Below are 15,565 nucleotides of genomic sequence, written 5' to 3' on the forward strand. Positions count from 1 at the left end.
TTACGTGATTTAAGTTTTGTAATACACCTAGGTATTAAGCCTAACGACTGTTAAATACAAACGGAATAGACCCTAACGTGCACATCACGTGAGGGCATTTATGTCTTCACCCAAATTTTTTTCTGCATATCATAAACACCCAGACCCTTTGCATTTTTTTAATCAAAAACTTCCCTCGTTCATTGAAAACTTCCCCCGGTGATAGAAATTCCTCCATAATTCTAGGGTTTTAAAACGATTTTGAATACGATGATAATCATGTGGCATATCAAACAGGAAGACGATGACTCTCATGTGGATGTATATCGTAAGTTTTGTGTTGTTTGTTACGCCGATCATCATCAATTTTTTTTTTTGTTAAAAATCAATGACTTTGTTAAAAATCTTTGTTTTGTTGTGTTATAGGTATCTATGAAGAACTTTTTTTTTTTGTCTTAAGGTGCACCATGGAGGATAGTTTTCACAGTTTCCCGATAGGATATACAAGAATGGTAAGATTGCTTATGTTGCCTTGCTTAACAAGTAAAAGTTCAGTGTTGTTGATGTTGCAAATAAGTTATTTAGGGTTGAATCTGCATTATCATTATCTAAAACCAGTTGAGGATTTAGATTTTGGGTTGAGACCCTTAAGCAACCATCATGATGTAGTAGGTTTGTTAAGAAATTTCCCTGATAATAGTGAGTAGAGAGAAATAGACCTTTACATTGAAGCTGGTGAAAGTAGTGTAGAAGCTAGTGTAAAAACTAACAATTTAAGTAGTGTTGTAGGCTTAGTTGAAGATGTGGGTATTATAGGAAATGTTGAAGTTATAGATGTAGTGTTTGAGGGTATATTTGTTGATGTAATGAATCCATTAAATTGTTAAGAAGTGAATGTAGGCAATGAAAGGAATGAAGAGGAACTAATAAGAACATATTCAAATGTAGTTGACAAAGGTCTTGAAAACATAGTTGAAGCAAGGGATGAATTTGATGATGATATTATTGATCCTGCATCATTGATGAGGGGGAAGTTGATATGAGGGGATTTAGGGTCAATCTATATGTTAATAGTGATAACATTCATGAAACAGGTCCTAGAAACATTCATGTAGAAGAAGCAGATATGAAATAAACACTGACTTATTTGGTAGTTTTTCATCTGGTGAAAACATGGAGAAAACTAGGAAAAGAACACTTAGAAGGATTAGAAAGAAAGCTTTGGCTAATAGTCTATTGTTTTACGTTGGTCAAGACTTTGCAAATCAGAAGATAGTAAAAGAGTTGGTTACGAGGCATGTTGTGGAAACTAGGAGAGAGATTGGCTTTTATAGGAGTGATCAATATAGGTTAAGGGTTGTTTGCAAAGGTACTATTCCACACTTTTAAGCAAAAACATAAGAGAAAGGTAAAAGAAGAAGGAAAACAAATTCAAAACTGGGTGAAAGGAAATGTCCATGGGTTTTAGTTTTAAGCAAAAACAGAAGAGAAAGGTAAAAGAAGAAGGAAAACAAATTCAAAACTGGGTGAAAGGAAATGTCCATGGGTTTTAGTATGTATTTAAGTTAAAGGAAGAGCTCACTTAGGTTATCAGAACTTATAATCCTCAACACAAATGTTTTCAGAGTAGATCTGTTAAGGCTTTCATTTCAAACTGGCTATCAAAACAATTGTTGTTTCAGATAGAGTCAAATCAAGGTATCCACTCAAATCTATTCAAGAAAAGATGCAGAGAAAGTATGAGATCGGTAACTCAAAAATGAAGGTTTTCAGGGGAAAATCATATGCTACAAAATAGGTAATGGGTGACTACATCACAGTATGCTAGTTTGAGATATTACATATTAGAATTGCAAAGAACAAACCTAGATACCTGTGTGAAACTTGAATTTGAACCTGAGTGCAATCCTGTAGCTGAGAGTAGAATATTTAAGAGAATTTACATATGTCTTGGTGCACTAAAACAAGGGTTTAGAGCATGTAGAAGGGAAATAGTTGGTTTGGATGGTGCTTTTATGAACAGACTCTTTCCGGGTCAATTACTAATTGTTGTTACAGTGGATCCAAACAATGGAATTTATATAATAGCTTACGATATTGTTAAGGCAGAAACTTTAAATCCATGGCAATGGTTTCTATAGTATCTTGGGGATGACCTGGGTGATGTGAATTCTAATTTCACATTCATTTCAAACATGCAGAAGGGACTAATTCCTACATTGAAGAATGTGTTTCCATTAGCTAAACATAGATACTACCTTAAACACATACACCAAAATATGAAGCTGCAATGGAGAGGCAAGACAATACCTGAATTCAGTGACAAAATGGAAGAGTTAAGGAAGTTAAATGTGGATGCCTACCGGTGGTTGCAACAGATTCCATTCATCCATTGGACTGGAAGTCATTTACAGGTATAACAGTTGTTTTTTTGTTGTATTAAACTACTCTGTCTTATAATGTGTTTAATGTGGATGGTTTTAACTTGTTTAACAGGTAGAGCCAGGTCTGATTTGTTGTTGAACAATATATGTAAAGTTTTTAATTCAAGGTTAGTTGAAGGTAAGGACAAACCGATTATAACTTCTTTAGAGTATATTAGAGAGCACCTAATGTGAAGGATAGCAATTGTGATGCAAGTCATAGGAAACACTAAGGGCTTGTTAACTCCCATTCTCCTAAAATAGGTGAAAAGTTTGAGGAAATAAAAAAGAATGCAGCCTAGTTGAGTGTTCAATGGAATGGAGGCATGATGTATCAAGTTACAGGCTATAAGGTAGAAGACAAGGTTATAGATCAGTGTGTGGTAGATGTTATTTCAAAAGAGTGTTCATGTAGTAGGTGGGAGTTAACATGCATTCCTTGCAAGCATGTTGTTGCAACTAATTGAAGCATGGCTATGAATGGACTACAGGTAGACATTTATTAATCTCTATATATTATGTGTTATAGTTGATTGTTTAATACCTTGTAATATCATTGTCACAAGTTGAAATTCCAGAAGCATAAGTGAATCCATGTTGTACGTACTTGAAACATGGAAAGAAGTTTATTCACACAAGGTTGGACCGCTAAATGGTAGGGGTTTGTGGCCAATGTCAAACTGTCCAATAAGGATTAAAGAACCTTATTATCATAAACCAATTGGAAGGCCAAGAAAGCAAAGAATAAGGATGCATTGGAAAAAGATGATGCCATGGTGAGTGGTGGGAAGCTTAGCAAAAAGGGTAAAACTGTAACTTATGGAAAATGTGGAAACAAGGGTCACAACAAGAAAACATGCATGGGACAAGGGGGAGAGGCATCTACATCAACTGCAAAGCCAAAGGATTCTACTGCTAAGGGTTCTACTGGAAAGTAATTGGAGAGTTAACCGGAAAGTTAAGGGGAAAGCCAACTGCAAAGGCATCTACATCAAGGAAATGAAGCTGATGTTGGTTTATGTTTTGTGATTAAGTTGTTTTATGTTTACAATTTTTAGACTTGTTCATGTTTTGAATCGGTACTTGTTTACTATTTTGGATTTCATGTTTTCGCATATGTTTATGATTATGTGTAGACTTGGATCCTAGTTTTGAGTTGGCATATGTTTATGGTTAAGGTTGTTATGAAATGGTTAGATATTTGTTGCGCATATTTGTTTGGATTATGATCATGGCATTATAGTATTGGTTTGCACACTTTAGTGCGCATATTTGTTTGATTATGGTCATGGCAGTTTGGTCAATGGTTACAGTTTTGGTCTGCACAGTTTGGTGCATATATTTGTTTGATTATGGGCATTACAGTTTTGGTCTGCACATGGTAATGACCATGATAGTTCGGGACATCACATTTGCTGCACATTTTTAATACACTTGCACTAGCACTTGCACAACCTACACTTGCACTAGCACTTGCACTTGGACATAACTTGCACATTTTGGGACACAAATTTGCTGCACTTGTACAATTTTGAACACTAAACATTTTAAAACATATATTGGCTGCACTTGCTAAAATCTGGTCAAAAAGACCAATTTTCATTCATATATTTATACATTACAACACTACAAGAACAGGGCACCTTTAGCGGCGACACCATTAGCGGCGACAGGTCAAATGTCGCCGCTATTGGTCGATCCGCGTCACAGGATCTCAAACACAACCCCATCCGTTGATCAAAAGCATGATCTGACGGTTGGGGATTAATAAATCATTACCGGCGACAGTGGTAGGGTAATAGCGGCGACAGCTGGTCTCCGCTAAAAGTAAATGTCAGAACTTTAATCCCTAGCCACACAAATCTTATCCCTGGTCAACCTCTGGTCAACCTCATTAAAGTCTTTACCGGCGACAAGCGGCAATATCGGCGACAATCTGTCGCCGCTAATTGTTGAACGACCCAAACCCCTATACAGCGCCAACTTCTCCCTCCTCTTTCACTTTTCCCCCAAAAAAACTTCCGAACACCTCTGCTAACTCGCGAAAATCGTCCAAATCGGTTAGTTTCACTTTGTTTTTGTTAGATTTCTTCTCTACATTTGTTATATACATGTTATAGGCTTTAATTTTTGCTCATTTTTGTGTTTGTGGAAGAAATATCCGGTCACCACCATCTCGAATCCGGTCACCACCATCTCAAATATCCGGTCACCACCATCTCAAATCCGGTCACCACCATCGGTTAGTTTCACTTTGTTTTTGCTCTTTTTTTTTTAAGTTTAGAAATTCTATAATTTTTGGTTTAGGTATGTAAATGTATAATTTTTGGTTTAGTTGTATGTAAGCATCTTGAATACGGTTTTTTTTTTTTTTTTTTTTTTTTTTTTTTTTTTTTTTTTTAGTTTAGAAGTAATGAAAATCTATTGATTTGTGTATGTATGTAGGTGTATCTATTGATTTTTTTTTAAGTTTAGAAGTAATGAAAATCTATTGATTTGGTTTAGGTATGTAAATGTATAATTTTTTTTTTATTTTTATTTTTTTTAAGTTTAGGTGTATGTAAGCATCTCGAATACGGTTAGTCTATGAAGTAATGTATGTATGTAGGTGTATGTTATGTGTATTTTGGTGTATGTAAGCATGTATGTGTGTATGTAAGTTTATGAATGTATGTATGTAGGTGTATGTTAGTATGTAGGTGTTTATAAATGATGAACAATTGTGTATGTGAATGTTTGTAATTGGTGAAAATGTGTATGTTATTATGTATGTTTGTATAAAATATGCAAATGTGTATGTAAGTAAGTATAAATTTTGTGTTTTTGGTCAAAATGTGTGTTTGTAGGTATGTATGTGTACGTATGTAAATGTGTCTTTATAAGTATGTATGTGTGTTGGTAGTATGTTTATGTGTAGGTTTGAAAAAAAAAGTTTAAGTTTGATAATTAGTATGTTTGTGTTTAGGTTTGAAAACATTTATAAAAAAAAGGAGCTAACAAAATGAAGAACATTACATATTTAAAAAACTGTGCCTGATATTGAATTCATCATTTCAAACATAACGAGCTAAGAAAACACCCAATCGAAATTGAAATCATGATTTAAAACATAACGTTCCGCCCAAAATTTAAAACAATCATTAAGAACATAACAAGCTTAAAAAATTGTGCCTGTGTTTGAATTAATCTATTAGATACACATGCTGTAACATTTGTAACTTTATAGGGATTATGTTTTCTGTATTGTTGATATTCGCTTATCTGATGGCTGATGTGGCCCCCTGGGGACATGGGGGTGACGGCGCTGGTGATCCACCGCTTCCTCCTGGTGGATTTCGTGGCACACACGAGACAGACGGTAAGTCTTTTACTAAATTATTTTGTAGTCCTTACATTTTTTATATTATAAATGTTGTTACTAATTATTTTTGTTTTAATTGCAGCGGTTCCCCCGAAGAGGGTTAGGGGGAAAGCAAAAAACGAGAAACTAAGGCGTCTGGTAAAAGCGGGGGGCCCTGTATCGCTTACGTTTGACAGGCAGGTGACGTATACTCCTGTTGGTAAAACAAGAGATATGTTTTCACGGGAGGCCGGACTGTATATGTGGCGGTCCATCCCGTTCGATAAAATTGGATGGGATAACGTTGAACAACATTACAAGGATGCCCTCATGAACCACTTACGGGTAAATAACTTATATGCATAAAATTTTATCAAATATTTAAGCACATGCAAATCTAATTTATATATGATATTTTAACTTTTTTATTTAATTTGTAGGAAAATTTCAATTTTGATGAAGTGGAACGTGATATAGAGGCCAAAAACTTGACGGGTGGCATTAGGGCTGTGCTTATGAAGCGGTACTCTGACCGCAAGCACGATGCTAAAAAAATATTTAAGAGCAAGGGAGGTTACAATGATCTTGAGAGTGCAAGGGCATTCCATCCCCCGGATATGCCCTATGATAACTGGTTGAGAACCATCGAAGGTTTTCGGGAAGAAAAATATATTAAAAGAAGCAAGGCCAACACACTAGTACGCGAGAAACAACAATTCCCATACCGTGGGGGGACATCTTCGTACGGTAGCACCGCCTATAAAAATGTAATGTTTTATGTATGTGTGCGTGTGTGTAAGCTTTTGTTTATTTAATGTCTAATCTAAGTTTAATGTTAAACATGATATGGATTGGGTACCTACGTATGCTAAAACCCACACGGACAATCAAGGGAATTGGGTTGATCCGGTTGCTGAACAAAATTATGTAAGTATTTCTTTTAAGTATTATTTTCTATAACAAATATATATATATATATACACATATATATTTAATCATCTTCGTAAAATACAGCGGAACATACAACACGCGACAAGTGAATGGAGCGGTGAGGGTCCGCCAATTGCCCCGTATCAGGAAGCGTTGGGTGAGCGGCGAGGATGGTACCGCGGGATGGGGCCTAAAACTTCTTCCAACACGTCCTCGCACTCGTCATCTAACATGTCGTCTTCGCAATCTCGGACGCAAGAACCCTTTTCCGAGGTAAACTATGCAATTTATAAAATGACAAACGAACGCATGTTTCCTTGTTAAATATATGTTGGTAGCGTTAATTAATATGCTAATATACGGTTTGCTATCTATTATTGTAGGATTTTGTTAACAGCTTGTTCCAAACCCCGTCATTTTTGAACCAACTTAACAACTATCTTGCTTCACAAGGAAAAGGAAAAGGAAAAGGAAAGTCAAAAGACTACGATTCTGACAACTTATTCGATAATGAATCCGACGATGAACCCAACGATAACGATGACGATGAGTGACTTGTTTTTAATGTATGCTTTGGATTTAATTAAACGTTGTAGGATATAATGTACGACTTAAACGTAGTTTTTAAGTATATTACCTTTGGTATATGTTGATTATGTTCATGGCGTATGCGTGCGTTGTTTGAAAATAGGCAGGTTTTGTTTTTTCGGCCGTAAAACTGGCTGGGCAGCTGTATATACAGCTGCTGTATTAAAAAAAAACAGACTTTTAGCGGCGACACCTGTCGCCGCTATTGCTTTTCAACCTTTACCGACGAAGGTTAATACCGGCGACACCTTTAGCGACGACAGCTGTCGCCGCTAAAACTGGCCGGTCAATACCGGCGACAACAATTAATACCGGCGACAACCGGTCAATACCGGCCCAGCAATACCGGCGATGCTTTACCGGCGACATGTCGCCGCTAATGGTCAATAGCGGCGACAAAAGTGGTCAATACCGGCGACACCCGTCGCCGCTAAAGGTGCCCTGTTCTTGTAGTGCAATACTGATTAATACTAGGGTGATAATTAAACATTCACAACATACATCCCAAACAAAACTACAATCACTACAAAGCAAAAACATCAGTTGATTTTTTTCCTTTCAAGTTGATTGTGCAAAACCCTAATAGTTTCTTCACTTTCATTCCTTGATCTCAATAGTCCAGGTAATATTTCAACACAACCACGACACATTTGGGGGTCTATCCAAGCAAAAACTCCACACCTTTGTAGTTTCTGCAAAAAAAAAAAAAAAAGATATGGCAATCGATTCAATTGAATTTTGAAGGAGAAAAAGCATACCGCCTGGGGACAACAACAAAATCGACGTCTAGGATTATTGTCCGTCCATGATGTTCGTATTGCAGTCACCATCCCACAAGCACACCACACCATGGTCGATTAAACTATAGCAGGGGAGAAGAACATTTGAATTAGGGTATAAAATTTGAACCTGATGAATGAAGGTTTAGAGATTTTAAACTAAAATTTTGGGTGAAATAGACATAATTGCCCTCACGTGATGTGCACGTGAGGGTCTATTCTGCTTGTATTTAACAGCTGTTAGGCTTTGTACTTGGGTGTGTTACAAAACCTAAATCACATAACCTGAACATGTTAAAAAAAGTTAGTACACAAGGGCGAAACTTACGATAAACCATAAGGTCCATCTATGTAATTAACTCTTTTTATTCGTTGCTCCCAACGGCTAATAGACACCCCTACCTCCAACATTCACTTTCTTTCATCCCAACACCCGAGAGAATAATCACCAAACACATAGAGGGTTTTCCCTCTGGCCAAAGCCTAGTGGCAAATCTAGGTATAGATGGTATTAGGAAATAAGTACAAGTTGAGTTTGCAAACAAATGCAAGTATAGATACAATAGAGTAACGAATGTTGGTCTTCCACGCATGCTACAGTCGCGTGAAGTTTATTTCAATATATATAAATTATAAAATATTATAACTTAATAAAACTTACAAAAATAGCAAATTGTCGTATAAGTTTAAATTATGTTTGCAACAGTTCAATGTAAATCATGTTGGTATTTTGGGAGTATTGTAGCCTAATACTATCATGCTATTCCATTGGTATTTCTCTTTTCAGTGACGAGATTTATATCATTGAAGAAAAACTAGTGATTTATACTCAAACTACTACTGATCAACACGAGACAAAATATTATTTATAAAAATTTAAAACTATGAACAAACGACTTCATACGACAAACACAAACATTAATTTATTTCACAGCCAAATCGGTGGAGGCTCATTCAAATCCACACCCAACCCACGTCTCACCACCACCGGCATCTCACCAACCCCGCCATGTTCCACCACCAACACATCGGAACAACACCCACCACCACGTTGGTAATCCCCATAAACACTACTACTACACCCAACCTGTTGCCTAGCAGGCGGCGCAGCCACCCACCGTACATGCTGTTCAGATGGAAAACTGTTAAGATCTAAACACAAAGACGGCGATGGTAGCACCGTCAACGGAAAGTTCGTCTTGGCTTTTGAGCCACGGAGAGATCGTGCAGCACCGTCGTAAGCCATCGCAGCTTCCTCCGGCGTATCAAAAGTACCCAACCAGACACGTGTCTTCTTCCATGGGTCGCGGATCTCCGCCGCGTAACGCCCCCACGGCCGCTTCCGTACGCCCCGGTAGTGTCCCTCACGAGGAGACTTCATCTTGAAAATGTATAGTTTTAGAGAGAGAGTTTAGAGTGAGAGGAAATAATGGGTGTGTTTTTAAGTTTTTAGGTCAAATAATATTAATATAGTATAAAAGCGGCAGTGGAGGGCCAGGGATCACCCGTAATAGACGGCTGGACGGCACACGAACATGATAAATAATGTGAGTGAGTTGTACTTTGTGCATTAGAAGTTGTAGTTTGGATGTTGGTTTGTGAGTTTAAGTCTGTATTGAGGGTAGTTTTGTCTTTGATTGCCTCCTTAGGTTAGGGAACATAGATGGGGGCTAGGATTGTGTGATTATTCTTGGATCTTGGCCGTTGATTTATGTTTGAGAATGATGAAATGGTGTTGTCTGGTGCTTTGTTTTGTCTGGTTGGTTGGTGGTTGTATTTTGGTGGGGGGTTTTGTTTTGAGCCAAATCATGGTTTGTTATTTTGATGCTTTTGTGTATAGTTTACATCATTAAAAATGTTTTTATTAACTTAAACATATTTTGTAAAAGGGTTTAAGACAAATAAGTGGGCCCTCATATCCTTAAAATTTTTTAAATAGTAATAATAGATTTTCAATTAAGTTTTCTTTTCTTTTTTAACAATTTTTTTTTTTGGAACGACTATCTTATTAGAAACGACTACTAGTAAGACGCTAGAGCCAAAACACAAAAAAATACAAAGATAATTCACATCAATATTTTCACAACAAATTATCTAACGAAGACCTATTTTTCATTCAAAGATAACTTAATGATCTAATATCTTCCTTTAAGTTAGCCGTTCTGCCGTCTTTATCAGAAAATATCATTCTTTGCTTTCTAAATAACCCAACACGTTGTAAAAATGACACCTTGGACCGCTTTTTTTAGTTTTCCCCAGCTTCATCCATTTATATACTTCGAGAAGGTCACGGTCTGAGAAAGCGAACACTTGAATGTTTCTCTTTCTTAAAGTGACCAAAGTCGGGATTCTGTCACGTTAGCCTTCCAAACAAAGACATTTAGTTTTTTTGGAACCCAAGAGTTCCAATCCATCACAAACCCCTCCTCTGATACATCAGCTTTAAGTAAAATCATTTTCATGGAAGCAACAGAATAACAACCATCTGGGTCTTCGGTCCATCTCCACCTATCCTCTTGGTTCTTCAAAGAAACATTCTGGAGAAGGTTTAAACAACCATCAAACTCATTTCTCTCCTCTCGACTGAAAAAGCTTGACCTCCATCTCCACTTCCAGAAAACATATTGCCCCTTTTTTTTCATAACAGTCCTTCACTACACAACATTTTTCTTTTTCTAACACAGAGACATTTGGAAAGAGATTTTTGAATGGTTCATTCAAAGCCCACGGGTCCAGCCAAAACCGAATCCTTTCGCCCGATCCAATCTCCCCGTTAATAAGATTAGATATTTTGATATTGGATTTTGCCAACCGATTCTCCATGCTCGCCATATTACTCTATGTAGCTTTGAGACTTTTTGCATTCAGAAGAAATGGCCATGCTTTCTTGGGAAAGTGAAGAGCCGAGATCACTTTGTTCCATAAGGTTCCTGGTTCGTTTTTGAAACGCTACCACCACTTCGTTAGAAAAGCCACGTTCGAGTCTCTAAGAGGGATTAAACCCAAACCCCCCATATCCAAAGGCCTCGTTATTTTATCCCAACTAACCCAACAAAGACTCTTTTTATCTACATTTCCACCCCAAAAAAAGTTCCCCTGTCTCGCTTCTAGTTGATCAATAATCTTTTTAGGTGCCTGATACAACGAGAAATAATAAGTCGGAAGCGTCTCTAGCACGGATTTTAGGATCGTAAGCCTTCCTCCCACTGATAACATACTAGATTTCCAAAGAGCCAACTTTTATCAAAGCTTTCCAAAACCGCATCCCATTGATTAATTCTATTCATATTTAATGTCACACCCCAACCGATGGCAGAAACATCGGAGTGAGACGAAATAGATTGCAAGAGACTTCATAACACTATGTGACAATATAATTTAAATTCGATTTCATATAAGTTGCAAAAAAAAGTCATACAAGAATTAGATAAGACAACATTGTTTCAAACATACATTGACAAAATAGATTAATCTAAGTGTGTTTCTAAGTCCACCTAAATCTTGTTTCTTCACTTAGCATCATCTTGTCTATCAAACCTGCAACATGTATTAAAATATGATCAACAAAAGTTGGCGAGTATACAAGTTTGGTACATAGCATAAAATAGTTTAAAATAGTCTAATGGCTCGTATCCAACATGAATCACAATATGCAAGTTACTAGTATGTTGAAACGGTGTCAAGTATATGTTCAAACCCAATAACCCAATGCGTTAAAATAGCCTATCACAAAGAATAACGGGAGGTAACATGTTTAACTTAATAATACCCCAAGACTCATGGGCGGCGCATTACTCCTATAGCACTATAATTATTAAGGTAGGCTTGTACGAAGTTAATGAGCATATAGACACAAAAGTTTAACATAACATACGAGATTAACAAGCATTATATAGTTTCATGTTCAAATATGGATAGAGAGTGATTCAAATAGTTTCAAGTGTTTCGTCTGTTTATATATAGAATACATGTTGCACCCAAAAGTGTTAAAAGTAAAAATGGGTTCGAGTATACTCACAAAATTGCATATGCTTTCCGATTATCCAATGTGACGAAGTTGTCGAGACTAGAAGATCGATTGTGTTCGATTTGGATTTTTAAGGGATGTTTACATTAGGGTTTATAGATTTGAAGTTTAAGGACACGAAAATAGGCATACGAGCAAATTAATCATCTAGCATACATGATACTTGTTATTGACACTATGAAACTCGAAAGAGTTTAAATGTTTTCATGGGACAAAACCCATTAGAATCTTGACAAGTTATCAATGCCTAAGATGATGTACTTACTATCTTGACAAATGTCCATTTGTTCATCATCAAGAGTTCGGTTTGTTCAATATATTATATAACTTATATGAATATTAGTATATCATATTGGTTAAATATGAGGTAGAGGGATAAATCCCCCATTTAGGAACCTCTTAGTATCATAGAAGTCATGCATGAGGTAGGAAGAATCAAGTCTTCCATTTAGGCACCTCTTTGTTCACCACTACACTTGTTATAAACAACAAGGAGGGTCATGAACTTACAAGTAAGAAGGAAATATGTACAACTAATCTATAGAAAACATCAAGTAGTGTGTGGATTTCCAAGTGGAATAGCCCAAGCTTGTTCCACAGTCACACAAATATCAAGCTTTGAGCTTGAACACTACTTGTGGGTAAAACCCTAAACAAAACAGAAAGTTTATGAGGTTTTAACCTCTGATTTTACTTGTCTCAGCCTTGTTTTTAATCCCAACTAACCATTCAATTGATTATGAGCATAAGGACATAGGTTTGAGATGAGATAACTCAAGTTTAACTAAGATTAAGTGAAAACAGAAAGTTGCAGTCCACTTTGGAGCCTGTTTGGTGACATTCTAGACCTTGGTTTTCCATGGAAACCTGTGAAAATGTTCCTAAGGTCAATCCAAGGGAGTAGGAAGAAGAATCGAAGCAAAAGACCAAGTAATGAAGAAGTTATGCTTGTTTTAGTGACTTGATACAAATCTGCTCGTTCTTCTGATTTGCAGCTGATTAAAGAGGGATTTGAGAGTGTAATTGTGAGTTTATAAAGTGAAAAATGTGGGGAAGATGCTTGGGTTTTATAGGGGAGTGTTAGTATAGGGTCTTGTGAGAATTTAAGCCAAGAGAGGCAAGTTTAAACTAAAAAAAATATCAAAATCGCGCCCAAAACACGAGCTGGTCAACATTCTGCGGTCTGGGCCGCTGTCGCGAGCCATGAAGACAAACCTGGGCCGGGTCGCGGGCCGCCAGGTAGTCTGGTGGGTTCAATTTTGGTTTTTTTGTTCGTTTTAGCCCCTAGACTTTCATATTTTGCACGTTTCATGTATCTTTTAGGTATTTTAGGCACAATGGATCATAAATAAGCGTAGGTTATGTAATTATTTTATGAAACAAACATAAAACAAGTATAAACATGTATATTTGTCGTAAACAAGTGTCGATATTGTATAAGTTGAGCATATAGATTGCACGTTTGCAAAGTTGACATATTTTGCACGTATTGGGAATAAAGTATCATTTGAATAATATTTTTGAATGTATGAACATGTATACGACGTATATAACCTAAATGCAACAAAAACACGAATCTCATTATGATTCAAGCCTCAGATTTGACATCGATTACAACGAAAGAACGATTACAAGAATACAAGGTTTCCAAAAATAGGATTACAAGCAAGGGTTTCCTGTTGGAACTTTTGAGATTGTTCATACTTGTGCTGGAATAGTTTTATAGTAGTTTGTAGCTAATCTAATAGTATAGGGGCTTATTTTGTAATTCCATAGAATTAGAAATCCTGACTTGGTGTAGTTAAGATTCCAGCAAATTTATAAATTTGCTGGCAAGTCAGGCACACTATATATAGCCCAAGCATTGTAACCTAGCCAAGCTTTTGGCTCTCTTGATGAATAGAAGTGTTGTTTACATTCAATCATTTTTTTGTGCTCTAATTTGATATCCAAGGTGCTTTATTGATTTACATTCTTGTTTGGATTCAATACAACACTTGTTGTATTCATTAATCCATTAGCTTCACCTTCATTCTTGATCATTCTTAACTTTTCTTAAGTTCAAACACTTAATCAATAGGTGTTTTGGACTAAAACAACCAACCACTGTGATCCGGATTGATATTGGGATCTACAATTTGGTATCAGAGCCTTAGTGCTCTTGGTTGTTGTGTTCTTGTTGAGATTTTTCATAGTTTTGAAGGTTTTTCAAAAGTTTTAAGGTTTTCAAATTTTTGGACATAGAATGGATTGATTTGGTGTGTTTAATAAAAACTCGACTGGAAGCGGGAGGAAGCCACTCTAAAGAGGAGGGTTGTTGTTAATATTTGATTAGGGAGTCATTTTGGACATTTTGATGCATCAAAACATGGTTTTTGAGCTGTTTTTGAGTGATTAGAGGGTTTTAGTTCGTGTTAAACCCTCTGTCCAGCGAAATTAATATGAATACAGCGAACAATATTTGAAGATAGCGAAATTAAATCTTGAATACAGCGAAAATATTGTTGAACATAGCGAACATAGCGAAATTAAATCTTGAATACAGCGAAAATATTGTTGAACATAGCGAACTCTTTTCGAAGTTCATCGCATGATCATTAATTTCGACGATCATAATTCGAGCGAAGTTATTGATTATCGGCGAAATAGTGTCAAGTGACCCTGTAGCGAAATTATCGAAGGCGACTTCGAGAACTATGATATTGAACCACAGCGTTCTTATCACGGTAATCGGCGAAATTAGTCAAACTAACGTTTGTGTTACTTGTATCAGCGGAATTAGCTTGTCCGCTCGTGCAGGACCTCTTCGTGTACCAGCGAAAGTAGGAGACCAGCGAGACCTTTCAGCGAAATTGTAAGTGTCCCTCTGATTTTCGGCGAAATTACTACTGTTACCGGCGAAGGTGCACTCTAGTGATCTGTCAGCGAATTTAGCCTCTGATCAGCTCTCTTTTGTCAAAATCAAGCCAAGATGTCGTTAAATCAGCTAAGTCCAATTGCTCAAGCGGAACTTGAGACCGGAACCACTACTAGGCCACTAAAGTTGAAAGGGGCTGAAGACTTCAGCACTTGGAAGACTCACATTCAGTCGTTCTTCGAGTACACGGACTCCAATCTGTGGCTCTCTGTTACCACTGGACCCCACATTCCAACGGTTGTTCGAGGAGATGCGGTAGTTGCTAACAATGATGCAACCACCTTCACTGATGAAGACAAGGCTCTAATCCAACGTGATCGTCATGCTCATGCTGCCTTAACCATGGCACTGTCAACTGATGACTGTAACATGTTTGAAGAACACCGAACTGCAAATGCACTCTGGAATGCATTGATTGAGTATTATGAGGGAAATGAAGAGTTGATCGAAAGCAAGAGAGACATGGTGCAGAAAGAATCCAACATGTTTTGTGGAGTTCGTTGAGAAAGTCTTTCCGATCACATCAGTCGATTTCTTAACATGATGACCAAAATGAAGAAGGCAGGAAATCCTGTCACAAAC

At 36.9% G+C, this 15,565-nt stretch overlaps 2 protein-coding genes across 2 annotated transcripts; one reads left to right on the forward strand and one right to left on the reverse strand.

Annotated features, from left to right (window-relative positions):
- Window positions 1-6,588: 6,588 nt before the first annotated feature.
- Window positions 6,589-7,293, forward strand: LOC110919697. The gene is made up of 3 exons (XM_022163958.2): window positions 6,589-6,669; window positions 6,757-6,945; window positions 7,056-7,293. Exons 1-3 carry the CDS (start codon window positions 6,589-6,591, stop codon window positions 7,224-7,226), a joined length of 441 nt encoding a protein of 146 aa, XP_022019650.1. The 3' UTR covers window positions 7,227-7,293.
- Window positions 7,294-8,843: 1,550 nt separating this feature from the next.
- LOC110915870 (ethylene-responsive transcription factor 12) lies at window positions 8,844-9,479 on the reverse strand. The gene has a single exon (XM_022160612.2). It carries the CDS (start codon window positions 9,418-9,420, stop codon window positions 8,968-8,970), a length of 453 nt encoding a protein of 150 aa, XP_022016304.1. The 5' UTR covers window positions 9,421-9,479; the 3' UTR covers window positions 8,844-8,967.
- Window positions 9,480-15,565: the final 6,086 nt, after the last annotated feature.

This window comes from Helianthus annuus, chromosome 16 (assembly GCF_002127325.2).
Source record: "Helianthus annuus cultivar XRQ/B chromosome 16, HanXRQr2.0-SUNRISE, whole genome shotgun sequence".
NCBI classification, from domain to species: domain Eukaryota; kingdom Viridiplantae; phylum Streptophyta; class Magnoliopsida; order Asterales; family Asteraceae; genus Helianthus; species Helianthus annuus.

Bases quoted from the DNA above. Each gene is read 5' to 3' on its own strand.
- LOC110919697 (XM_022163958.2), top strand. From the start codon at position 6,589: ATGGATTGGGTACCTACGTATGCTAAAACCCACACGGACAATCAAGGG. The intron at 6,670-6,756 runs GTAAGTATTTCT...CGTAAAATACAG, and splicing joins CGGTTGCTGAACAAAATTAT to CGGAACATACAACACGCGAC. The intron at 6,946-7,055 runs GTAAACTATGCA...CTATTATTGTAG, and splicing joins CGCAAGAACCCTTTTCCGAG to GATTTTGTTAACAGCTTGTT.
- LOC110915870 (XM_022160612.2), bottom strand. From the start codon at position 9,420: ATGAAGTCTCCTCGTGAGGGACACTACCGGGGCGTACGGAAGCGGCCG.